A 26,995-nucleotide genomic window follows, 5' to 3' on the forward strand; every position below is an offset into this window, starting at 1 on the left:
CTGACACTAAACAACCTTAACATGTTAAATTTGTTTTTGCTGGGGTACCTTGCAAGGTAGATATATCTTTTGCACTTGTACCAGCTTGTTATGTGTTAGAGACTAAACTAAATTTCTGATAGGAACTACATTCCTACTATTCCTGTATTTCTTGACAGTTTTATTTAAAAACAGAATTATAAAATAGTTCTTCCAACCCTATCAATCCTGTGATTCTTCAGTAATTTGCTGCTGTAAAGAACTTTAAAAAGTAATATATTTTTCTGAGTTAGAGATGAGGAGTTGCCAGCAGTGCTCTGCTCACTGGCATGTGGACATACATTCTCGGAGAAGGCAGGGAAAGGTAGGTGGAGAATGGGAACATTCTTTCCTTTCCCTGTGCTTGAGATAACCTTTCTTTCTAACCTAGCAAAGCATAGGCTGCTGGATTCAGGCTTTGATCATTCACACCTAGATTCCATGCATGGTTTTTACCCTTTAAATTCAATTTGGTGCTTTTAGGCAGTTCCCTCACAATCCCTGTGTTTATTGCTGTAATGTTGACAACAATGTGTACTTCTGAAAAAGTCACCAATTATGTTTTCTAGCTGGAATCTTCCAGAGTAATGGAAGTAGAAGACAATCTCAGTGTGGGGAGTTGCTGTGAATAAGGTCTACCAAAGTCTGGTTGCTGGAGAACCAGAGAAATGGGATTGAGAGTTTCTTAAAGGAAATATTTCTCAATCTTTTAAAAAAACCAAAAAATTAGCCTGCAAACATATAAGTGTTGCTGCCTCCCAAGTGTGAATGTGAGTATTTGTGCATAGTCCTGGTTTTTTAATTGAACCCCTTTCATCATTGTGGTTTATCATAGCTCTGGATGTTGATGTTTTGTAGGTCTGGTATTCTGATTTCAGCCTCTTACACAAAGGAATATGATCAGAAATAACTGAAGCAGGAAACTTTGATCTATTTTGTGCCAGTTTTCTTTACATGGCCTGAACCTAAATGTTTGTCAGATTTTGCAGTCACTTAAAAAGCTGGACTACAGCAACACAGGTATTTCCACTGACAGCATAACTTTTCATTGCTTTCATGGCTTTCAGAAGCAGATGTTGGACCATAGCCATGTGCTGGGTATTGTCCAAGGTTCTGTGTAGATGTAGCCAAAGACTCTGCCCATGTAAGCAGGTTTGCATTGTGTCAGAGGCAGGATTAAACCTTTCTTTGAGGAAGGACAGGTGAATGGATCGTATTAGATACTCTCATAGGGTCTCAAAGTGTAAAAAAATAGAAATTATGGCTAGTTAGGTAAATTAGTAAGAAGGGTATGTAAGAACCATAACAAAACTGATTCTTAGTGACAAAATTGCTGCAGTAACGATGGCATGAGTTTTTGCCTCCCTCTTTGAGGGAACTGAAATCCTGTCCTTTACATGGGAGTGATCATGCAGATCTTTAGGATGAAGTGAGTGGTGTACACAAAGACCAGGAGAACAAAAGTTATGGGGAAGACACACCTGAAGAGCATTAGCTGTGACTTTGAGCCATGGTAAAGACAGCAGGCCTGTGCCTTAACTGAACAGGGAAAAATGACTCATAAGCATGCTGTGTCTTGCACTCCATGCTTTGTGGCAGGAGCTATGCTTTCAGATTTGCGTTAGAGTCTCTTAATTGTGTGGTGGAAGTGTTTTAATGTAAACAGCTTTTTCTCTTGACCTTCAAAGAAACAATTCCAGGTGATGTACTGTGGTTAGTGGAGATAGTAGTGCTTGCTCTGCTCTAAGCTTGCTGCTGTATCCTACTATCTGCTGTTAGATGCTTCACTTCTCAAAGAAGGGAGTCAAAAAAACGATTTGGAGTATCTGACATATCAGACTTGTGTAGGTAGTAACTCATTTCTAGCAAGTAATCATTTGGAACTTATTCAGAGACTGTTGAGATATGAGCACATGAAAAACAGAGCACAATTGCTTTGATCTGGTGGGTACCTGACAAAGAGGTGTTCTAAAAATATTTACTTACTTTTCAGGCAAAAAGGACAAATTAGATGTTCACTCCTAACATACATTCTGTGCATTCCCTGGTAAGACCCTGCTTGCAGGATCTTGCTGTCTTGAAAGAACTGAGTTCAGTTCTTTGCACCTTTATTCCTGGGTGGCAGGTGAAGAAAAGTTCTCACCCTGTTAAGGTATTCAGTGTTGTAATCCTTATTTGCCTAAGAAGCATTCCATCTGTGTTTAAAGATTCTCAGTTCTGTGGGTTTTTTTTTTAGTTCCATGGTTTTATGGACTCTATCCCTCAGATGAGATCAGCTGGTCAGTGTGATGCTGATAACACCAAGGCTGTGGGGTCAATCCCCTTATGGGCCATTCACTTGAGAGCTGGAGGATTCTTGTGGGTCCCTTCCAGCTCAGAACATTCTGTTACTCTCTGTGGTCCCTTTCTGGGAGTGTTTTGGTTGTAGCAGTTTGCATGGAACTGCTGTAGAGGACTATAATTACTACATCACTACATCAGCTCAGGATTTTGATGAGTGTAATCAGAAAGATTGGTAAAATGTGGTGCAAGTGTATCATAATGCTGCCATCTTATCTAGTGAAAGTAAACTGGTTAAAGGTCACAGTAAAGATGACTTAAAAGAATGGCAGCTCTGGATGATGCACTGTGACTGATCCTAAAGGCCATGTTCTCACTTTATTGTGAGACATACCATATTTGTCCTCAAAAAGAATTTCAGTTTCTCTTAGCAAGAATGATGTCATTTCCAAGAGGCTGATAAAGGGAGGGGAAAAGAATCATGATTCTCAAGGTTAACTTACCAACTGAAGCAAAACCTAAAGCACTTTCTAGCTTTGTGCTGAATTTGAGTAATAATCCCTTGCCCTTCATTTTATTAGGAGGTGTAGTTGTGGTTACATCTTAGTTTGTTGAGAATTCTAATGACTTTATTGTTTGGTTTTTTTCCTTCCAAATGACTTAATGGATGAAGCAGTTGGGAAACTCTTATCTGTGGATCTGTATGGGATTTTTGTAATCAGTGTAAAACTATCAGATCCCATTCCAAACAACTAACTCAACCTTCTCTCTGGTTTATTTTAATTGGTAGGGAGGCTCATCCTGACAGTGACTGGGGACTCTGCTGGCACTGTCAAAATTGCAGCAATTGGGATGCTTGGCTCTCTGTCTTCTGTCAGTGGGTTTGAAGAATCCATTTGTGATTACATTTTAATGATACAACCTCTAGTTCACATGGAGCAGCCCCTTGGAGTGGTAAAGGACTGTGCACACAGAGGCAAAACCAGACTGAAGTTGGGCTATTTTCCTGGCTGAGTGGATATCTCAGTCTTTAAAACACTGTTAACAGGAGCAGTTTGCAAGATCTGGGATGACTGTAGTGACCCTGTGGGAACCTTTCAGAATGTTGTGAAAAAAGATGACTTCAAGTACTGGTTATAGGTAAAAAAATCTGTTAAGCATTTCTTTCAGGTATAAACAGCACAGATATGATTATTCAATCTTCTGCAAATCTGGAATCTCTAAGTTCTTTAACATACTTTTTGATTTTATCTTTCATGAAGGTCACAATGGTTTCCATTCCTGAATACTATGAAGGAAAAAACATCCTCCTGACAGGAGCTACAGGCTTTGTGGGAAAAGTGCTTTTGGAAAAGCTGCTCAGATCCTGTCCTAAAGTGAAGGCAGTGTATGTACTGGTAAGAAAAAAAGCAAAACAGACAGCTGAAGCACGAATAGAAGAGATTACCAGCTCTAAGGTATGTGTCATATGCTCACAAAGTTCATTTTTGTCCTTCATTATGATGCTGTCATTTCATTTTGAGAACAACTTCAGTCTGTCTAAAGCAAAATGTTTTTGTTAATTTTGTTGTTGTTGTTGTTGTTCTAACAGAAATACAAAATCTAAGACCTGGCAGTGCTTCTGTAGCTGCTTCAAGATGTTGGTCTCTAACAAAGCCAGTAGTTGAAAATTATCCTGTATTTAATTCAGGAGGAGGATGTTCAGCTGTAATGCAGAAATGAGAAGTAAAAATCTGTGTCAGAGCTTGTTAAGAGAATATAAAATCAAGTACAAGAGGCAGTGGACTGGGAGTTGTAAGACAGATTGAGACTCTTAAAGGTTTCAAGCAAGTCACTTTTTCACCTTGTGCCTTCTCTTATTTTCTGGAATGTGCTACTGGATCTAGCAGTAAATAAGAATGTGTCATCTCAATGGGAATTTGTAAGTGGAACAGAAATGTTTGGCTTAGCAGATTGGTCAGCCTGTGACAGCTAGAAAGGCACTGAAGGTCTGCTGTGGAATTCTCCAAGTGGCTCTCTAAAGGATTTTCTGTGCAAGCTGGGTCAAATACTTGGCTCCTGAAGAGACTCATTACCTTGATATTTTGGTGAGCTAGGCTGACCTTTCTTACTAAGTGTAGAATTATCCATCTCTGTTGCCCATTCTTCTCCTTGGGGAGTATCCTGTTCATGATGGGAAGGATGAGGAGAGATTTCCAGCATGAATTTTGCTAAAGCAGAGTTTATTTCTATCTAGGCCTTTCTCTTATGAAACACAGGTGTCAGCAGTTTAATTTTTTCATTGAGATACAATGTAGTCTGTAGAAATTGTGTCCTTAGAAGGTGCTAGAGGGGAATCAATCAGGAGCTATGAATGCACTTAGGGGTAAGTTGTTTAAAGTACAGCAGTGGATTTCTACAACTCTGAATAGCTGGGATTATAGCAGATATGAGGATGACTGTTCCCTAGTTAATTATTTTCTGTAACCAGTCAAAAAACTGTATCTCATTGCTCAAAAAGCATCTTCCTGCAGTCTTGAGAAATGTCATAAAACAGAATGAGTTACAGTGGGGTTCTGTCTTAAAATTCAGTTGCATGTTCTCTCTACACAAAACCTTCAGTTTGCCCTGAAACAAAGAAAAGATCTCCAGACTAAGCTCTGAGATGCAAAAGGAAACATTTCTCAATCCACTTTTTGTATACACTATTACCCAAAAAAAGGTAGGGAATATTTGGGCAGAGAGAGAAGTAGCACTAGTGTGGACTGATTGCAGCTTTGGTAAGCTGTAAGGCTCAGTATGGCTTTTAGGAAACCTGTTGTAAAAGGCTTTTAAATTTGAGTCAAAGTCTGTTTGTAGAGTGTTCCAGCTCCCATTGAGATAAAAATCTGATGTGCTTTGAGTCTTGGTGAGCACTTATTGCTGGAGCAGGTTCACAGCAGAAGTCCTGCTAAGCAGTTACTGCTTGAGGCAGGAGCATGCAGGGATGGAGTTGCTCATCTGTGCAGAGATGTAGAATAGGGCCAGATGTTTGTTCTGTCTTTATCAAATGATAAGATTGAAAGTCCATTGTCCAAATGGCTTTGATATCATCAAGATTCTTCCAAAAAGTCTATGAAAACTTTAAAAGATCTATTGTCTTAAGCTGTCCAGTTGCAAGGGCACTGCCAGTAATTCTTCACAGTTTAGATGGACTCATTAAGTGTTCTGGAGATCTTTCAATGTTCTGTTTCTTGAAGAGTTTGAAGTCTAATTGGGTGAACATGGTAATAAATAAAATAAATGTGAAATAAACTGGGCTGCAAATAGCAAAACAGTGTTGAGGTTTCTACTTTCTTTGGACTTCAGGTATCTAATTCCTCTGCTGATTTGCCATATGTATTGCATGCAGTCAAGGTATTTCTTCTCCTTAGTCCTGGTGTCAGTGCTAGCAAGGGGTGTGTGGGAATAGTCCATGACTGTGGTTGTGAAAAGAGGTATAACAGGTGTGATGGAAGTATGAAAAATAAAACCTGGCTCTTGAAGAGCTCATCCATGGTACTGCTTTTCTGTTATAAGGCAATATCACACATAAATGTGGTTAACAGGCAGTTGCTTCAGCTCCCCAGAGGAAGGTGCCATCATTCCAACCAAAACCATAGTAGGCTTATTTTTCAAAATCACACAAAGTTTCTGCCCTCAGGTAAGAACTGTTTGTTGTACCCATAAGAGTTGCAGAGGCTTTAAATGCTGTCTTGGCAACTTTGTCCTATAAAGTGAAGCTTCATGTTTGCAAAATCCAGTCAAGCCTCAAAGTGGAGATGTACCATGTTCTCATGTAGAATTAGCACTGCTACTCCAGGTGGCCACACAAGGAGTTGCAGTAGCTCATGTTTGGGCTGAATAAACCTCTCTAAAATAGAGCTGGACCTTTTTTAGGTCACACAGCTCTGGGGCTTCTTGCTCTTGCCAGTGTCAGAGAAGCAACAGGAATAAAGAAATTAGAGAGCAGTCTCTGTGGTAGAAATGCAAGCTTATATTGCCTAAAGTGTTGTGAAACTGCACCTTTAGGTGACTTAATTTATAGTTTAAAATTATTTAACGTCATTCTGTAAGGAAATGTCTTTGACTGTTTGTAATTGGTATAACCACATGCTTGGGCAGGAAAAAGAAAGTGCTGCCATGATTTTAATACAGTACAATTGACTGGTGTTGAAGCAGTTGTAAGATATTGGCCCCTGGACAGTAAAGAAGGGTCTGCTCTTCTGCAACTTTCAAGGGTGTTTTATTGCCACACTACTGTGTGGCTCAGGAAAACTTGCATACTAATGAGTGTAAATAAGATGAGGCAAGAATTTTGATCCGTGTGTTAAGCCACCTGGCTAGAACACAGCTATTTATGAGAAGAATTCTTGATGGAATATAATTTTGATGAGATTTTTTTCAGGGGGAATTGAACACCAGTTTGATAAAGCTCAATCAGATGTTCTAATGTGGTTCTCCAAGACTGGCATAATTTAGGCATAGCATTTCTTAAATCACTTGAAATTTGTAAATCTTAATGCAAGATTTCTAAACCTAAAATCCGACATGACTTATATAAGAATTTGAGTAGCTATTATCAAGCTTGGGAAGTGGGTAAACTGTTCCCTTTCCTTATGTTGGAAAAAAAAATATAGTTTATGAGAAGTCTGTAACATGTTCTTATGGTATTGCTAATGCACTGTTCTAACTTCCTGATGATCTCAAGAAGTTAGGAGGCATAGACAAAGAGTGTGGGATTTTTCTTCACTTAAGTGAATTGTTTCTCTTACCTTCACTGAGTTTATAGTCCTGTTGTTTTTGACAGCTCTTTGACAGATTGAGAGAAGAGCAACCAGACTTCAAAGAAAAAATAATAGTAGTTGTGAGTGAACTTTCACAGCCTGAACTGGATCTTAGTAAATCAATCAAGGAAGAACTTATAGAATGCATTAATATTATATTTCATTGTGCTGCTACAGTCAGATTCAATGAACCACTAAGGTGAGTCTAAAATTCTGTTTACCTTGGTCTGATAAACCAATGGTGCTCAAAGGGAGGGGGTGAATCAAGTGTCTGCCCAGTGTTGCAAATATGGGTAGAAAGGCTACAAATAACCTGTAGCTACATCTACTGTTCTCTCTAGTAATGCCAGTTTTCCTCCTGGTGTAAGCACAAACTATTCCTTTGGCCTGCCTTGTTAGAAAAGGAATGCACATTTTCAGAGGGTGGAGTTTTGTGAGAAAAGTTGTGTGTGGGAGGTTCTAGTGCTTTCTCTCATACCTGATAAGAAAAACAGGAGAATACAGCTCAGCTTTTCTTCCTGGTTTTTAAAAGTCCCTTATTAACAATAGAGGTTTGCATTGGAAGAAGTGGGGAGAAGTAGATGCACAGGGGGAGAGATGAAAACAAGATGTGGAAAAAGTGGTGCACACAGCTGGGATTATGAGCTCCTTTGACTTGTTGAAAGAGGTAGCAAACTAATTAGTTACCGTTGATGTTAATTGCTTTGGGATAATGCTCTTTCCTGTCCCCCATTTCTGTAATAATGTGAGATAAAGCATTCTGGAAATCAGTGATTGTTTGGGGGAATACCGATTTTGTTGTTGTTTTTAATGTAACACTTTTTTTGCAAAGACTTTGAAGTGTTGCTTAGCTGTACTCTTGAAACTTGATAGTACACTGTGTACAAGGAAGCTGGTGCCCACAGCAAGTCTGTAGGCTGGAGAGAAGATGTAAACTATAAAATAATCATAGGAGTTGGTCAGCAAGCTGTTATCTGCTGGGAGCTGTAGAGATACACCTACTCTGCTCGAGGGTCCTTAAACACAGGAATGAGCAGTGGTGGAGCTGCAATGGAGGGGTGCTTCTTGGTGGTTTGCCTTTATTTTTTCCCCTTCCTTCCATCCTGCATGGAGCCTTTTGGTATCTACAAGAAGATGCCAGTCTCTAACTTACTGGCCCACTAAGCCTCCAAGTTGTTGACCTCTCTCAACTTGAGCTTGGAAGTTCAGAGGTACATCTTATGGAAGCTTGCTGTTGTTGCATAATTTCCTTTATGTTTTTTGGAAAACATACAATTGGGATTTAGATTGAGGAAATCAAAGGAAGTTGGTAAGAAAAGGGTGCAAGGAGCATTATTCTGAACATTGGGAGGTGTTCTAGATTAGGACTGTAGTGTGTTATTCTAAGCAGAAAATTAGGGCAGTATCGATGCTGCTTTTTTGGGGTTGGTTGGAGAATTCAGGGATGCATTATATACCCAGCAATGAGGCTTTAGGAATGAATTTTCTTTTTTGATCATTTAGGAATGAATTTTCTTTTTTACTTGTTTTTGTCTTGCTTTCCGCTAATGACATTTCTGTTGAATCAATAGAGATGCTGTGCAGTTAAATGTGGTTGCCACACAGCAGCTCCTGTCCTTGGCACACCGAATGAAGAATCTGGAGGTGTTCACACACGTTTCCACTGCCTATGCCTATTGCAATCGGAAACAGATCGAGGAAGTCGTGTACCCACCTCCTGTGGATCCCAAGAAACTGATAGATTCCCTTGAGTATGTGTTATGTTTTATAAATTGACTTGGATAATCTGTATCCTTTTTCTCCCTGCTATTGAATGTCACAGTGGTCACAAGGGTTTTCAGGATGAAGAGAGAGATGAGAATGTTAACTTCATGTTCAGAAGGCTTGATTTATTATTTTATGATATATATTACATTATGACTATGCTAAAAAGAATAGAGAGAAAGTTCTCAGAAGGCCAGCTAAGCTAAGAATAGAAAAGGAATGAATAACAAAGGAGCTCTCTCTGATTCTGTCCCAGAGAGAAGCTCAGTCCTTGATTTGCCATTAATTGTACACATCCAACATGGGCCAATCACAGGTGCACCTGTTGCATTTCACAGCAGCAGATAACCATTGTTTACATTCTTTTTCTGGGGCCTCAGCTTCCCAGAAGGGAAAATCCTAAAGAAAGGATTTTTATGAAAAGATGTCTGTGACAATTGAAGTATCAAAAAATGGTTAGGAGCTGTAAAGATGAAGGGTTATCTTATGCTGTTCCAAAAATCTGGCAGCATGTCTGACACTCCCCTTCTCTGTAAGGGACATGGGTTAAGGTTTATGGTTTCTTTAAGCTGAGCTGGGTGTGGAGGGGTACTGAAGGAGAGGGATGCTCACATGGTGCCCCCTCTGTGCTGAGATTTCAGCTGAATGATTGGCTGAATCAGGAGGTGCTGATAACTTGTGCTGGTACCAGCACTGTGAAGGAAAAGATAAAACTGAGGTGCCTTAAACAGCTGTCTCTACTACATCCACCTAAATGCCATTGCAAGAGGAGACCGAGATGCTCAAATAATATCACTTATTGTAGAAGTGGTTCTGTTAGGTATACTGAGAGCCCAGACATTAAAAATCTGTTTTCTGTAGCTTTAAGTCTTGGATTGGGCATTATGGGTTGGAAAAATGACTCATTTGGGGTTTTTTTTTTTGTGTATATTAACTGTCCTGAGGTCTTACTTAGTAGCTGTCCAACTCTGAAACAGGTGACAATGTGGGATAAGTGTAATGTAACTCTACATCAGTCTCTTCATTCTTACCTGGGTGACAAAATATCACCTCTTGGAAGAGAAATATGGAACTGAAAAAAACTAATTAAAAATTAAAATACCTACTTTAACTTGTGATTTTAGGTGGAAGAATGCTAACATTAAAACCAAGTGAGCTACCACCTGGAATGCACACTGAGCCAGCCCTTTCTTATTGACTTTAAATACACTTAGAAAATGAGGGATTGCAAAACAGTCATATTTTTAAATATCTGACTTGTGAAGAGACAAATGTAACTTAAACTGTTTGTTGTGGGCTAAGACAGCTGTGTGTGCTGTAGAACTCCTGAGGGGAGGCTTTTGTGAAGTTATAAAAGAGTGATCCCTAGCCTTCACTACCCCTCTTCCTACCCTGTTCACCTCATGAAAGGAGTCTGATGTGTGTCTACTTTGTAACATGACATTGGTGAAAAACAATAAATTCCATTTCTGTGACTAATAAAAGCAAATAAAATTCAAGTCCTGTTTTGCAGTGAAGATCACCAAAGCAGCAATAGTTGCAGGGGCACAGCTTATTTGTGTGCGATGACTGAAGGTTATTAGGTTTTTAATAGGCACTGGGAAGCAAGATGAAATTGCAAGATTTGATTAATTTAAAGGGAGAAACACTGTGACCAGCTTGCTTCAGGGGTGGTATATGATTGCTCACCACCACAAAAGTGGAGGGGATGCTGGTAATGCAGCTGGGACTCCCTTGCAGTGATATCACTTTGTAGATAATACAGTGAGCCTGTGTTCCAAAGACTAATTTGCTGTGTCTGCATTCCATCTTTGAGAATTTGGATTATTGTAAATGAGTGTGCTGCTTGCTCTGTAGTTGGTGTGTTACAAATGAATTCTCAGGGTAAAAAATAAATCCCAGTATGCTTCTTTTGATGGACACTGAACATGTAAGCCTTCATTTTTCTGAATAAACTTGTTTTTGCTTAGGTATGTGTCTCTTTTTGTTTAAATGAGGAAAAAATAGTCATGGCAACTACACCATTTCACACCCCACCTCCCCAGTGAAGCAGCATGCAGTAATTTACACTTACTTCTTGTTTTGTTTCTTTAGGTGGATGGATGATGACCTTGTCAATGACATTACTCCTAAACTGTTAGGCAAAAGGCCTAATACCTACACATACACAAAAGCCTTAGCTGAATCCGTGGTGCAGCAGGAAGGTGCAAATTTAAACCTTGCCATTGTAAGGCCGTCCATCATTGGTGCCAGCTGGAAGGAGCCTTTTCCTGTAAGTCCCTGAGCTGTCACCTGACCATCTTGCTGTAGACTGTAGTATACACTGGGAGCCTCTTTATCCAGTGAACTTTGTAGAGGAAAATCTCTTGGACCATGAAGTTGTGTCTTGGTTGCTTCTGGATGACTGATAACACTATAATGAGTCTAAATACTGTCAAAACTGAGCAAGAATGTATTTTGGTTCTAAAGGGACAAACACCTGAGTTGCTAGTCTAAAAAGACTTGTAAACTTGAATACTTTGCACATAAAAGTATTTTTATGGGTAATTGCAGTTCATTCACTAATAAGTAGATAAACATCTTTCTGTGAAGAACCATGGTGTCCTACCTGTAGATCTCTTGTCTGAGTCATAGAACTTGTTACATCATCAGAATTTGCTATGGAAAAACTTCATTTAGCAACATGGAATTAAAAATCTTTCTCCTCTTTGGTCTCCTTTTCCTCCACCCCTTTACATATATAGAAACTGCTCAGATTTTCACTTGCAGCTGCTGACTTCAGTATGCTCTAACCAAATCCTTTCCCTCTCCCCCTTCCTAATAGGGCTGGATTGATAACTTCAATGGACCTAGTGGTATCTTCATTGCTGTAAGTAATGAATATACTTAATTTTCCCCCTCCTTTTGGGAGGCAGAAAAGCTTCATATGTTTCACTGCTGGGTCTTCTGTCTCTCTTTGTTGTTTTGTTCTTCAAGGCAGGAAAAGGAATTCTTCGAACGATGAGAGCTTCCAACGATGCATTAGCAGATCTTGTCCCAATAGATGTTGTTGTCAATACCACACTTGCTGCAGCCTGGTATTCTGCAATTAATAGGTATAAATAGTGACAAAAGAGAGCACTGAATATTTGGAAATGATATTGTGTATTTAGTAAAGCAGTCTTGTATTGAAATCCTCATCAGTGTCCTGCTGTTCCCTCAGGACAAAGGAATCTAAGGTTCTGACAGCTTAGTGTCTCAAAGGGTAACTTGTTTATGCCAGAGGAAGACATCGCCTACTGATATTATGAAGATATGTCTGAAAATTCTCTCCTGGGTCTTGTTTGTAATCGATACAAACTCGAGTAGTGTAGGTGATGCCTTCTCTGAAATAATAATAAAAAAAAGATAATTAAAGAAGGAGAAAAATACTGGAAGATGCTAAAGCAAAAAATCCACCATGAGACTGTGCTTTCTGCTTTATATAAATGATGCTGTTGAGGGGAAGCATAATTTTGGGCATCTGTTCTGTTTGTATTTTCAAAAGGTTGTTTTTCTTCTAACTTGCTCTTTTATCTTTTTTTTTCCCCAGACCAAAAAAAGTCATGGTGTATAACTGTACAACAGGTGGCACCAATCCTTTCCACTGGAGTGAAGTTGGTAGGCCATGTTTCCTTTTTTCTCATTAAACTTAATACAAAAAGAAAATCAAACAGGTTATAATCCGTAAACCATAATGCATTTTTATTTTTGAAACTGGTATTTCAGCCATACCTCTCAATTTTGCAGTGGACTGTGCTTTCTCATTAGCTTCCACTGTTAATTCTTCCCCCCCTCCCCCTGCAGCATTTCATGTAGTTCCTATTGGTATTTTTCTTTGTTACTCTTATTCCATTATTAACTTAAACTATGGGAGAACTGATTTTTCTGTTTGCTGCTGCCATGACCTAATCCACAGAGTGCAGGTACTGTGTGGAGAGGAGCATTGCTCAGAGGAGCAGCGGTGATGCTGGCTGTAATGCCAACATCAATAAATACACGTGAAAAAACATATGAATAAGCAGCCCACAATTAAATGTTTTGTACATCTGCATAATTGAGAGGTCTGGTAATAGTTTTGCCCTTGTGTAGCTCTTTGTGTTTGGCTTAAGCTGATTGTTGGTTGAGGTGGCTTTTTTAATATTCAGATTGTTGCATGACACTTGAACAATTCATGTACAGGGAAGAGCAGCCTTTAAGGAAATATGACTACTTGTTTTCAACTCTAAGACACCCTGACTAAGGTGTAACCCACAGGCCAACAGCTTTGTAATAGTGAATGTTGTAAAGAGCAATGCAGGCTGTTTGGCATAGTAAAACCATTTATTAGTTTTCAGTTTTCTTAGAAATTGAGTTCTGAAACTCAGATTATTTTTTTTCTTTCAGCTAACCTCAATACTTAAATCCATTTTACTTGCTTTTGCCCATTTTACGTGGATTTGTAGTTGCAAACATTATTGCTTCAATTAAACTTTGAGAATTGCTGACTTCACTTATATCCCAAGCAAATCAAGGTATTTAAGTGCTGTCTATAAACAACAGCATAAAGTTATAAGAGGAGATTTAAAGGAGAGGTGAATTTCCACATAACTTTTAAAAATCCTGATCCTGCAATATCTGTTAGGTACTGAATTTACAGGTGTTATCAAGACTTTCTCATGGAGTCCCACCCTAATTGCTTTTTTCTTAATGCCCAAATTTGGATAAATTGGTTGAAAATATCATTTCAAACTGCTTCAGATGACTACAGAGTCCTCAGTCTGTTCTAAAATTCTTTACACAAGTGAATAGAATAACCCTCTTCATGAAATATAGATAACTATTTAAATACCTTTACTTGCTTTATAAACTGAAATTGTTGTCAGTGTTTGAAACTACCAACTTCTAAGGTAGGGGACAGAAAGAGAGAAGCTGCAGTGAAATATGAAGATGAGGGCATAAACCGTCTCTTGATTATAATGAGAACCAGTTCAAGAGTATTTTAATTTAAAAGCTTATAACTGTGCATTGTAGAAGAGCTAGGGTGGTTATTTCAATAAGACCCCTCCTGTTGATGCTGTACCCTGTCATGTACTTTGAAAAGCATTACATTTGGCATAGTGATTATCGAAGCTGTTGTGCAACTTTTCTTTCTCAGAATACCATGTAATTTCCACTTTCAAGAGGAACCCTCTCGAACAGGCCTTCAGACGGCCCAATGTAAATCTAACTTCCAATCACCTTTTATATCATTACTGGATTGCTGTAAGCCATAAGGCCCCAGCATTCCTGTATGATACCTACCTCAGGATTACTGGAAGAAGCCCAAGGTAATGGTGACTGGCTCTGCCTTGTTTGTTCCTCTGACTTTTAAATGAAGCTATGCTTACACTTGTGTTGTGTGTTGATTTTAACTTTTTTGGTATTTTTTTTTTCCCCTGAATGTCTCGTGACTAAAACTCAACCTTTTTTCCTGAGAACAGGTCCTGGAATTCAAAGCGGCTTTGAACTTTTTAGCAAAAATGAGATAGATCTTGGATAGTCTGGGGGTTTGAGTAGTCAAGAAAATTAAAAGATGTAGAAGTGATGTTTATTCTTGGAAAATAAATACTAAAAATATGTTAATCCTTATTTTTTCCTACAGAAAACATCATGAGTAAGAATTACAAGAAATATCCACTAGATAAAGTAGTGAGAGAACCTGCCTTTAATTTTTCCTACAACCCCCTCTTGTTTTACTGCCGGTGTGCAGAGAACTTGTTAGTGTTTTTCTTCTTTGATGTTTTGCTCATGTTGACAGGTCGGAAACCATGGTAAGAGGGACAGGGCTAAAGATATCTTGCCCATAAGGTGGTGGAGACTTGTACAGAAGACATGGCCTGGGCACTATCTAGGTTTACTAACTAAGCAATAAGAATCCAGTGGCTGCATTTTGAAGAGTTTAATGACTGGCCTAACAATGCTGTCCAAGGGATGTCTTGGATCAGAATCCTAGTCAGTCATTAAACTCTAGGAGGTGGCTTGTGTTAAGGTTGTTGTTGCTTTTATAAACTGAAAATGGAATGGGGGACTGGTCTTTTCATTGCAGATTATTCCTGTAGATGATACAAAAGGACCTGGTACGTTGGTTTGTATCATCTCAACATTCCATTCAGTTTATAATATTTAGGCTAGTATTTGGCTAACTAAAGTGGTGAAGATAATAGGCTAAACTAAATCATGTAGCAGGTATATAAGGTACCACTTCAATTTGTGTCAGATTTGCAAAGCCACATGGCATTAACTAATTTCTTGTGTTACATTTTCATAAGCATTTGCCTTCAGACTATAAAACCTCCACTGTCATGACAGTGTATTGATACAAATGGTATTCATTTGTTGTCCTGTAGTCTAGGTCTGTCTTTACAGCACTGGAGGAGTAGAAAGGAGCTGTGTAAATGGTTTGTAGGGGAAAACCTCTCAGCTGCAACAGTGTAGTTCTTAAAGCAGCAGCAGTGGCAGTCTGTACAATAATCTTCCCACATTAAAAAGTTTAAAGACTTTCAACTCTAAAGAAGGTATTGTATATAAAACATCCTAGCTTCCAGGTTCTCTTGCGTTTTTTAAGTTATTTTTAATAAAAATTGATAGAAATTCCCTGACGGATATGAAAACTTCATCCCTCATTAAAATAGTTATGCTATAAATGCCAGTGTCCTGTCTTCTGCATGGCTGGGAAGGAGTGCTGCCAGCATCTTGTCAGGCTTTGAAAGGCAGCTGGTCTGCTGACTATTTGACCAGTGGGAGTAAAATGAGGCTGTGAATAATCATGCAGTTTAGAATATTTAGCTTAGGTTTTATATTCTAACATATGAATTGAGTGTTGATTCTTGTTTTTGCTTTTCCTAGAGTTCTTACTTGATGTGTAAAGATGGAATTTAGGACTTTTGTCACTACTGGTGCAATGGGTGACATTAATACCTTACAGAATAAAAAAGAGATGTTTACTGATATGAATATTCATACTTAGCTTACTATAACAGTGATTGGATGGGTTTCCTATGAAGAAGGGCTGGCATAATTAAAAATGTGACCTTTTCCACTGTGATTTAGCAGAACAGTATAGTAAAAATGAAATAAAATGAGCACAAGAAAATACAAATACTTTGCTAACCTGCCTTTACATGGGTGGGTGCTTGCCCTCTCTGTGCTGAGTACACTGAACTCTATACAAGAAAAATAAGTAATGAAATCACTGTGCAGGTTTAACTGCACTCTTGTCATACCATCAGGATATTGTACTGCAATCAAATGAAAAATTTTGTCACGTAGAAGAAAAGGAATAAGCTAGAAATAGATCAGGTCTATGATCCTTCAGAATTAAATGATTATGTTAGTAATAATAAAAATTAAAACAAAAAATCTTCCTATTTTCAAAGCATTTATCTGTTGTAATCTTTCTGCAATGGGGAGTCAATTTTTTGCACCTCACTTGTGGAAGCAATGTTTTTGATAAAATGGAAATATTTTTGCTGTTTTTGCATCTAGTTGAAGGTTCTTGAATTAAACGATTCTCTGATAGTATTAAAAGGTAAGGAAAGGGAAGGAAGAAATAACCTATGTAGTATTTCTTCCAAATTTGTATAGAAAGAACATGTATCAAAAAAGGACTGGCATAATGAAGATTTCATATTTTATACTAAATAATGCTCTAGCATTGTGCAATTCTGTAACTAGTGGTAATAAACCTTAGCATTGAAGTTTAAAGGTAGTGTTGTTGGTAGCTTGCCTAGTTGCATAGCAGAGCTTACTAGTTGTCTAGTTATCTTTAATACAAGGCATAGTTTGCTCCTGTAGCTTTTCATAGTGCTTAGCATGACAGAACTGTGTGTTTTTTAAAAGCAGTTTGGTATATTTGAAATCTTAAAGCCTTTAAAAGTGCACACCAAGCAGATCTTCCTAGTTGCTCTGAGAAAATAGCATGTGATGTGAAATATTTAAAATTGTAGTTCAGAGATTTCTGCAGCAATTCTTCTATTACTGCTCCTTAGAAAGCTAAAGGAAAGGTGTGGCTGATATAAGGAGTGAGGTATGAAATTAGGTCTTTTTACATCTTGTCATTTCAATTTAAAGCTTCTTAAAACTGGAAGCATCTTTCATGTAATTACTGTCTTACAAACCAGAAATGAAGTAGAAGCAAATCATGTTAAATAGATCCATACATTTTTATACCTTCACAGTGCTTAAATTGTGTGCTTAAAGCAACCACAGAGCTGCTGGAAAGATAAGAATTCAGTAGTGTGTCTTACAGTTCAAAATTTACAGCCTGGTGAAAATCTGAACAAAGACAAATCTAAAAGCTTGTTCTGTGTTTTTTAGAGGAGTCTTTAAAAGAAAGTAATTATCTGTAATGCTTCTGCAGAGACTTGCAGACTGGCGGCCTGTAGATCCACTGAGGGATAGTCTGTATTTGGCATCAGGACTGTTTTAACATGGAGACAATAAGTTGTGTGCAAGACTTCTTCAAATTGCAGTTATAGCCTTAAGCCAGGTCACTTTGAATTGTCTGATACAGAAACAAGGCCACCTAACTTATGGTTAATTGAATTAACTTGCTTAAACTTTTAATTCCTGTCATGTGCTTCTCAAACTGTTGCAATGTGCTTGGTCTTGATGGCAGTCAGGACTGCAGAAGCAGGAGGCAAAATTCCACCTTGAATCTGGGTGCAAGTCAGGCAGACTGGCTGCTCAGGTCTGTGAGATGGTCACAGGGCTGGCTTTTTGAGGCAATGCTTGGTCTTGCACTGACTGGTTATATTTGGTGTTGGTATTTATGACTTGTGTCCAATGGCTGTCTTTGGAATAACCAACCTTCGAAGCTCGAGGGAGAAAGTTCCATTGTGTGACTTGTCGCTGGGTTTTGAGTCAGGTGTGTTGCCATTCACAGGAGGAGCATGGTGCCAATTGCAGTTCCAGCTTACTCTGCTGAGCCACACCAGTGTCCACTAAGGGACGCTCATTGCTGACATCTCTCAGTGTCACCAGGCTGCTTTTTCCTCCCCTCAAACAGAAGTGAGGTTTCCTGTTGATTTAGTGCAAACCAGCAAAGTGTCACAGAGAAACTTGGTCCACTTCCTCCAACTTTGTCATTTATCAAGCAGCTGAGATAATGTGCAGAACTGGATTCTTTGGGCTGGTAGAGAAAGAAATTAACCCTACAAAGAAAATTTTTTCCTTGATGAGTTGAATCAGCTGGTTCTATGGTCAGCTGCTAAATCCAATTTGAGTTGGAGAGAGGGAGGGAGGGAAAAACCCCCTCTTTTAAGCTTTTTTTTTCTGTAATCAGCTTAGCTAAGCTCTAAAGTCATATCCATGAGCAGAGGCAAAAAGAATCCCAGCACAGTTTTGCATTAGTTTAAATTTAGGGGGTTTTTTTTGGTTTTTTTTGGTTTTATTTTTTTGTTAAGAAAAGAATGAAAACCAATGTCAGTGTCCAGAAACAAGTTCAAAATATGCACTTATCAGATATTCATTTGCTCAGTTGGTATTTTGCAGAGGCACAAGGTTTTTGAACAGCAGCAGTCAAAGCGCTCTAAAATTCAGCTGCTTGTCCAGCTTAGCAAAAGGACACAGACTGGGAAGGTTCAAAAGGGCAAGTCATGTTAAATAATCTTCAGACTGTCAGTGGACAGAGCTCTGCAAAAAGGCTTAAATGCTGTTTGGCACTAATTTTATCCAAGCTCTGAGGTCTTTTTGGCTTGTCTGACCAGTGAGATCTTTGCTTTCCAGGTTTTGAGTTATTTTCCTAATTTTTTGACATAACTAACATACATCCCCTTTTTTTTTGGTTCAGTGTAGTCTTGGTTGCACAGGATATGTTTTGGATGCAGAGTTTATATTCCCAATTATTTCTGCATCAGGGGAGCTCCAGTTCAACTCAGTCCTCATTGGTGTCACCTTGCCCAACTGGTGAAAATCTAAGCAGGTGTTTGAAAGCTCCTAGAGGTGCTTAGTAATAAAATCAGCTGCTGATCTAACACTTGAAGTCATTTCTGAATTGGTAGATATATTTCTATGAGGTTTAAAAAAAAAATATGCTTTTTGTGCTTTAGAGATTACGTTTTTCAGTAGTCTCTGTGGTTTGTGTTGCTCCATTCCATTCTGTGAGAAGAAAAAGAGGAAATGTTAATGTTTTAGATACTGAGATGCCAGCTGCTAGTAAGGGACACCAATGCAATGCAAAATACTCTGTTTAGAAGAGTTTCTGGGACAATCCCTTCAACAAGTATGAGTGCATCAAGATGCATTCAAATGCATTGCAGCTTTCAGAGAAAAATAAGTTTGTTTTTATTGCTTCTGTCATCTTTCTTGGCAAAATCTACCTTCAGAAAACCATTTCCTGTTAGTAGTGGGTTCCGCTCTCTTTGCCTCCCCCCTTACTGTTGTGCTTGAAATGATCCATGTCCTGCTATAAGGATCAAATTGGAAGCAGTTTTCCATTTGTGTGAGATGGAAATACCTTGAGCACCCAAAGCAGGAATTTAATAGCATTAGGCCATGTGGTACTAGTTACTACTTATTAAAATTGAGTGGCCATCTCTAGCACTGAGACACTTGAAACAATTTTCTTGTCACAAATGTGGAAGCTTTGCATGTGAGAGGCTGGATGACTCATACTTTTTTTTTTTTTTGGTCCACTTTGGATTGTATGCTCAAAGAGAAACTTGCCCAAATTGATCCTTATAACATAATTTTTCTGTATTCCAAGTGATGATTTTATAGAGTTTCTTCCTCTGCATAATAAAGGATGATGGAAGGTATTTCTGCATATTTTGAAGTAGCATAGAACATGATCTGTCTGTGCCCTTAAATATTTTCCTGCCCTTTGCTGCTGGTGGTTTTCAGCCTTGATCTCTTAGTAACCATGATGAAAACCTCTGTTCTTTTACAGAGATGTGGTCTTGCACAATGTGCAGGAAGATCAGAGCAACTTCCTCCCTTATTTAAGGGAAGGTCCTGCACAGACATTGTGCTCTGTGCAATCTGAGACTTCTGTCAAGTCAGACTCTTGAGTACAGCTGAACATTCCAGTGTGCTGAAGGCAAAAGGGTTCCATCTCCCTGTCCCAAACTAAGAGTTACCAGCAGAAGACAACATATTGTTCCCCCTAATGAAAAAGAAAAAAAATGTTAATTTACAATTCCACTGGGAAGTAGGATTAGGAAAAAAAAGGACTGTGACAATTTCTGGTTTATGCAGAGATTGGACAGCCAAAGTTCACTTCAATACTATGCAGAAATATCCTATTGATGTAATATAATATGCTTTAGGTACATCTTGCTTTAGGCAAGATGGGATTTTTGGAGGTGGGGTAGGGGGTTGGAGGGGACAAAATGTTATTTTCTATTGCCCTTGTTGGAACTACCCTTTACCCCTGTAACATGTCCGCTCCATGCCTCGGGTTGCAGGATGATGAAGACGATAACACGTCTTCACAAGTCCATGATGTTTTTAGAGTACTTTACCAGCAATTCTTGGACCTGGAACACTGAGAACATGACCATGCTGATGAACCAGCTGAGCCCTGAAGACAAAAAGGCAAGTGGCTGTGTGCTGTGGCCATGGGGGCTGAGAGGGGGCAGCAGTTCAGCAGTGCAAGATAGAATAAGGAGCTGATGGAAGGTGCAGCTGGGCTGGGAGGAGCTCGCGCTGCAGGTTCCTGGGAGATCCTTTCACATGTGCCAGGGCTGTGTGAGAAGCTACATCAGTGACAAGAGGAGATGGAGAAGGGCAGGGAGAAGTGAAACGAGGATGACAGTTTGTTGAGGAAGGAGGAAAAGTTGTTTCTTCCCAGGTTTAACTTTACTCCAAATTTTCCCTGCTTCCTCCACCAACAATGGCTCAGGTGCCCCAACTGAATTTCAACTTCCCCTCTGCTATGATTTTGTTGGTTAGTATTCAGCAGAATAAAAATTACCAGTTACAGTTCTAAAAGCTCAGATTCTCTTATGCATTTGGAACAATTCTGTCATTCTTGAGATGTCTTGGCTACTGAAGTGTTTTCCAGTAGTTGCATTCCAGAAAAGCTGCCAGATTCCTAAATAAACTGTCTAAATGTAGGAAATAAAATAGCTTTTGGTGATTTTTGTGTGGATGGTATTTCCACCCCTTCCTGTCCTCTTGCCTCCTCCTAGCAACTTGAGTTCAGGAAAAACTTGAAAACCAAAATGCCAGACAATTTGAGCTGTTAGTATTTTCAAATTGCTGAATTTTGTTGGGATTTAAACACTGTTACTGTAGAATCTTGAGACGAAGAAATCAATACATCAGTAAAAAACTTTTGTATCAAATTCATCATAGTGATCTTTTCTCCTAAAGAAGGCATTTAGATGTAAATCTGTATTTAAATATATTTAAAATATAACAGTATTTAAAATATAACTGTACAACTCTAAGCCCAGCTAACAGCACCCTGCACTTACCAAACAGTGAACTTGGCACAGAGCAGTGTTTATTTTAGAGCCTATTAGAATAATTTTGTTGCTTAAAAATAAATAACCTACTAGGAAATAGTTATTTTTAGAATGGAATTCCTTACAGACAGTTGAAATGGGAAAACTGAGAAGTGGAGAGAAGAGTATTACTGCTGAGGAGGGAAAATAAGGCATGAAGTGATTGAAATTTGGAAGAGATTATGTCACGAGCTGGTGGTTGAATCAGAAATGGAACCTAAATCTGGACTGTCTCTAGGATTAACGATAGGATAACCTTCTTGTGTCAAAGGCAAATTGGATTTATCTGGAATAGAGACATTTATTTTCATTTAAATGATATAGTGAATTTTTAGGCAGCTAACAGTGAAAGCTTTTTTCTTATGCAGACATTTAATTTTGATGTTCGACAACTACACTGGGCAGAATATATGGAAAATTACTGCCTGGGAACAAAGAAATACGTGCTGAATGAAGAAATGTCAGGCCTCCCTGCAGCTAGGAAACACTTAAATAAGTAAGTATAATCTTAATTTTTTTTCTTAAGGTCTGATTTTATATTTTCTATGCCCTGCATAGGTTTGCTTTTCCATGTCATGACTTAATTGTTCTTAATAGCAACTGTTTAGGTTCTCCACAATTCTTTTGTTCCAGTCCAATGGTCTGAAGCATTTTCAAAAACATTTGTTGTTCCTGAGTTGCTCCCCAAAATTAATAGTTGCAGTATCAGTCTGGGATCACTGGTGTGGATGCTGTAATTGAGGTTTTTGATTTTACCCAAGCATCTTTTGGAAGGTCAGAGGTATGTGGCTACACAGGTCAGAATGGCTTCTTTGGGGAGTTTAATAGAAAAATAGCTGTTCTGGGAGTGTGATCTTTTGAGGCAGATAAATGAACAGGCAGAGACTCTGCACTTCAGAGCAGGACACTTTGATGTTGGTGCTCTAGGATGACCTCCTTGGGCCTTTTCTCTGTGACTTAATTCCTGCCATTTGGATGGGTTGGTACTGTCCAGAATTTTATCAGCACAATTGTCCTTGTTTTGTTCTTGGCTGATTCATCAAGGCAGATGTAGTCTTTGATTTCTCTTTTTTAAGAATGAAATAAAAATCATCTTGTTCTGCAATGCTACATCATGTCTGCAAGCCTGATAGCACACAGAGAAACAATCCATGTTGTGATTTGTGACTCCGGGTGGTTGTCATTCTAAAGACAAGGATTTGCAGCTGTTGAAGGGTTTGGTCTATGTTAAAATGACAAATATACTTCTGAAAGATAGGATCTGTGATAATTGTGGAAATAGCTGAACAAGTGTCCCTTCTGGGTTGTTTTGTTTGGGTGGTTTATTAAATTTCTGTTTAGATGCCATTAAAAAGTGAATAGAAATTATCACATAGCTGCTGTTCTTTGTGCAAAGGATCATAGTGAAAATGACTCAAGAAATAATCTTGTATTAGAGCAGCCTCTGGTTGCCCCCAGCTCTAAAGTTTGTAAGTGGATTGTTTAGCAAGAGGTTTAGATTCTGACTTACATTTGCTCTGAGGTATTAATTTGGTCTCTTTTATTACCATCTAGTTCTTAACTCTAATCTGAACTTGCAGTCTGCTGCCTTAGAATTAACCAGATTTGGCAGCCCAGGTGACATTTTTCTCTAGGGAACCACTGGGTAGATTTGTTCCTCAAGTGGAAAAGTATTGCTTTTGTAACACAGATTTAAGCTGTTTTTCTCTGCAAATAAGATTTGTAAAGGAACCCAGCCTTACCTGTAAACAAGATAAAGGATAAAGATTTCAAGGTTTTGCAAGATTTCCCTGAAAAGAGCTGCCTTTAAAATATAAATTGTCATGATCTACTGAGCCAAAGAGATTGCTCTGTTTCTAAGCAATCTGAGCAAATTCTGGGTGCTGTTTTTCTTGACGTTTCCATCTCTACAGGTGAGAAGATTGCTAAAAAGCACAGTGCTCTAAAAGGTCACTTAGTTTATCCTGCACTTTAAATGTAGTTCCTTGAGAAGGAAGGAGTTTGAAATTGCAGTGAAGAGGGTGGAAATATCTGGAAAATTTGATGAGTTCTTATGATGGGGTGAGGCGTTTTGGTTTTTTTCCTTGTTATTGTTATCAGTGGCAGTTACAGTTATTTTTATGTATTTAAGAAGTTTTAAATACATGGTGGAGAAAAGGAAAGTTCGGAGTGTTAAATATTTTTTGGTTGGCAGCCTTCTATAGGTAAGTTACCACTGTGATGTTGGCTTTAGGAGGTTTCCATCAAGCAGCTCTAAAGCAGAAGTACATGTGGTGAGCAACAGGTTACAGTGAAAAACCTTCTCTGTTATTCACTTCTGTCATTCCTCGTAATGTATCTTGAGATGAACAGATAAACAAGTTGTATTCTACACCAGAAATTAATTTTTAGAGTGTTCTTTTTCCCTCAGAGTCTTTGCAGGCTGGCCCTTAGTGATGGCTTTTGTTTCTCCCCAGGTTGAGGAACATTCGCTACGGCTTCAACACGATCCTCGTGATCCTGATCTGGCGCATCTTCATCGCGAGGTCACAAATGGCCAGAAACATCTGGTACTTTGTGGTTAGTCTGTGTTACAAGTTCCTCTCCTACTTCAGAGCCTCCAGCACAATGAGATACTGAGGAAGAGAATTTAGCATTAGGACATCTATGCATATGGTGGTCTAACTGCACAAAGCCTGTAACATGTAGTCATCTCACATTTCGTGAAGCATAATTTCGTTTTTAATTGAGGTGAGAAATAAGAGGTATGGTATTTGTAATGTTAGCTGTGTATCTTCCTGGAAAAGGAGCAAATAACAAGGGCAAGTGCCACACTGAATTGGCTTAGAAAAGCATTTAGATAACTCTAAGTCTTTGACCTGGGGAAGACATATTAGACCACTGACCAACATAACTGTGCAATTTGGAACGTGTTTGATTGGAATCTGCCTTAACATGATTTTTTTTCTTTTTAAGTTTTATTCCACATTGAGCAAGATAAATATTGGCATAGTAGATACTAGTTGCTGTAGACCTATTTATTTGAATTCTTCTAAATTACGAAGGGTTTTGCAAGTTGCAAAAGTGTACAAATGACTCTGGATCTCCTGAAATAAAATAATTGAGAACGTTTGTAATTTGTCTTTAGGTTTTGCCACTTCTTCCCTTCCCCTCAAAGTAGGGATGCAACGAGGGTGCCTCCTTTGTTTTAAAAGAAAAAAAAGAAATTAAAAAATGAACCAACCTTCCTTATTTACTGAAAGGCCTTTTGTAGATCTGGGCTTCAGAATGCACTTTGTGATTCGGTTCTGTGCTTGAACCTGGCTGTGCCCAACTTGCATTTGTGTCGGCATGAACAATTTGCTACTCTGAAAGCAGAATTGATCCTTGCATTGAGCACATGAAAGGAAGTGTTGCCTAGAGAGGGGTAAATAAAGTCATTGACTGTCTTCTTTTTAATGATTTATTTTTTTTATTGAGAACACAGAGCTAGCACTTCTGACTTCAAAGGGTAAATGTAATGAAAAGGAATTTATTATGCTTGGTTGCTATTTATATTGCTGGTAATAGTAGCAGGACAAGCTGTAGACTTTCATTAAGAGATACACCTGTTTTTAAGCTGTAAACAATGTTAGCAAATACATCAAGAATTAATATTTTTTTCCAAATCTCTGAGCTGTTAAATTCGATGCATGGTCAACACCAATGCACAAGCACACTTTTTCATCCCTGTCCTAGTAAAACCTTATTTCACTGGGCAAGCAGAGTAAGATGCACCTTGCTCCAAAATGAAGAGATGTTAACAGTTCTTCCATCTATCTTATAACTTAAATTATTAGGTTTAAACCTGAAGAAATCTGGGTTTTTTCCTGCATGTTACTTCGTTTCAGTAGGGAAGACATTTGTAAAAATGGAAAGTTGTAGGAAAAGATTGAATCCTTATTTCTTTAATCCAAGGCAATACACGAAGATCCCTTTAAATTTTGGTTGCACAGATTTGAGAACACTGTAGTGTTGCTCTAATTCATGCACTGACCAGTACCCTTGCCCAGTGTTTGTTCATTCAAATCAGTTTGTACTGATGAATTTGTTCTTGAATCTGCCTGGAAAGGCAAATAATGACTTAATTACACAAGAACTACATTTTACTTGCCCTTGGTAGTTTTTTTTTGTCCTACTGAATTAAATTTGTAAAGAACTTATTTTGCTATTCTTCTAAAAACTCTTTCTTTAAAGAGAGCACCTTTCCTGCGGGTGTATATCTCATTTTGAAAAGATAATGGCTTCCTTGTTGAAGCTAAATATTCTGTAGTAAGTAGTTAAGCTGTAATTCCTTTTTTAAATTCCTGGTGTATATACAAAGCTAGTGATGAAAAGCCTGAATGGTCCAGGACCACACCTTGTGTGAGAGACCTCTGAGTGTGGCTGAAATCAATTAAGGCTTCTGTGCTTGGAGATGTTACACTTTACCAGATACAGTAAGTGTATGACATTTTAGCTGCCTCCCCAAGTATCTCACTAGACCTGAAAGTATGCTTAAGCATTCCTGAATTCCAGACTTTATTCAGAGGGGCCTCCAGTCCACTGACACCCCTTGTCCCGTGTTGGCACGTAGCTGAAGTTTGCTAAAGGTAACTTCATCATACTCTGAAAGTTATTCTGTGAAACAATCCACTTAGGAATTTTGGTTGTTTCTAACTATAAACATAATATATGAACATTATAACATGATAATTGTAACCTTGATTTGTTAACACTGAGATGAACTATGGAGCCAATGAACTCATTACTTCTGGTCCAAGACACTGCTTAGAAATTTAGTCCTTTGGATAAATAACAAAGAGAGGGATTACTTTAAGCCTAAGCTTATTTAACCTCTACACTAAACATTTGCCAATTTAGAAATCCATTTTTTCCCCTCTTTGGAGACTGTTCTGTGCCCTATTGGTATTTTACACCAATTCATCAGTCATCCTGTTGAACTGACAGTAGATTCAATGTCACATTTTTTCTGCTGGTTTTGTCACTTCCTGTGGTCAGTCTGTGAAATTCTACCTGGAACTATTGGATTTTTTCCATATGGGAGCCCTGTCCTCCTGCAGTTCTTCACACCAGTGGTTGCACATAAAGGATGTTGGTCAGGAATATACTGGAACTATATTTTGGTCCACGAAGGCAGACTCAGTGTTTTGACTAGCAAGCTAGAGGAGGGTTATCAGCTGGTTAATAGGAAGAGGAACCGACTGAAACAACATTATCACTGAACTGTTACTGGTATTTAAATTGGGGACCAGGAGAAAAAAGACATTTTCCTGTAATGTTTTTCTCTGCTGTAGGAACAGATGTTTGGAAACAAATGCTAAATCTGTGAGCTTTTATATGACATAAACAGAAATATTGGGTGCCTTTGTTTGTAAACCAAAAATAAACAAATCCCTTGAAAGTGTTGTTACAGTGTTCATTGTATCTTTTTATGTTGTTTAGTCTAATTTGTGGAAAATACCAAGATAATTTAAATGCCACCTCAACATACATGAACATGCTCTTTTCCTTTGTGAGAACTATGAAAATCATGATTCATGAGCATTTTGAAAAAAGCAAAACCAGAGAAACTTCACAATCACAAACCAAAACCTAAACCCCAGAAAGTCCACCAAACCCCCAGAATCTAAACCTTCACGA

At 38.4% G+C, this 26,995-nt stretch overlaps 1 protein-coding gene across 2 annotated transcripts in view; it reads left to right on the top strand.

Annotated features, from left to right (window-relative positions):
• The window catches only part of FAR1 (fatty acyl-CoA reductase 1), a 33,706-nt gene extending 6,945 nt beyond the window's left edge, over positions 1-26,761 (top strand). The window contains exons 1-12 of one of the 2 annotated variants that reach the window (XM_054283644.1): positions 3,204-3,438; positions 3,561-3,755; positions 7,106-7,281; positions 8,654-8,833; positions 10,941-11,118; positions 11,671-11,715; positions 11,823-11,941; positions 12,418-12,485; positions 14,002-14,173; positions 20,291-20,420; positions 21,703-21,830; positions 23,791-26,761. In XM_054283644.1, coding sequence (XP_054139619.1) covers positions 3,567-3,755; positions 7,106-7,281; positions 8,654-8,833; positions 10,941-11,118; positions 11,671-11,715; positions 11,823-11,941; positions 12,418-12,485; positions 14,002-14,173; positions 20,291-20,420; positions 21,703-21,830; positions 23,791-23,953 — 1,548 coding nt within the window. In that variant the 5' untranslated portion in view covers positions 3,204-3,438; positions 3,561-3,566 and the 3' untranslated portion in view covers positions 23,954-26,761. Of the gene's footprint in view, positions 1-3,203; positions 3,439-3,560; positions 3,756-7,105; positions 7,282-8,653; positions 8,834-10,940; positions 11,119-11,670; positions 11,716-11,822; positions 11,942-12,417; positions 12,486-14,001; positions 14,174-20,290; positions 20,421-21,702; positions 21,831-23,790 lie in introns of those variants that run through there. The other variant, XM_054283643.1, reaches the window with a different exon arrangement.
• The last annotated feature ends 234 nt before the right edge of the window (positions 26,762-26,995 follow it).

Source organism: Melozone crissalis, unplaced genomic scaffold (genome assembly GCF_028551555.1).
Source record: "Melozone crissalis strain CALT ecotype California unplaced genomic scaffold, PUWL_Pcris_2 ptg000038l_1, whole genome shotgun sequence".
Lineage (NCBI taxonomy): Eukaryota > Metazoa > Chordata > Aves > Passeriformes > Passerellidae > Melozone > Melozone crissalis.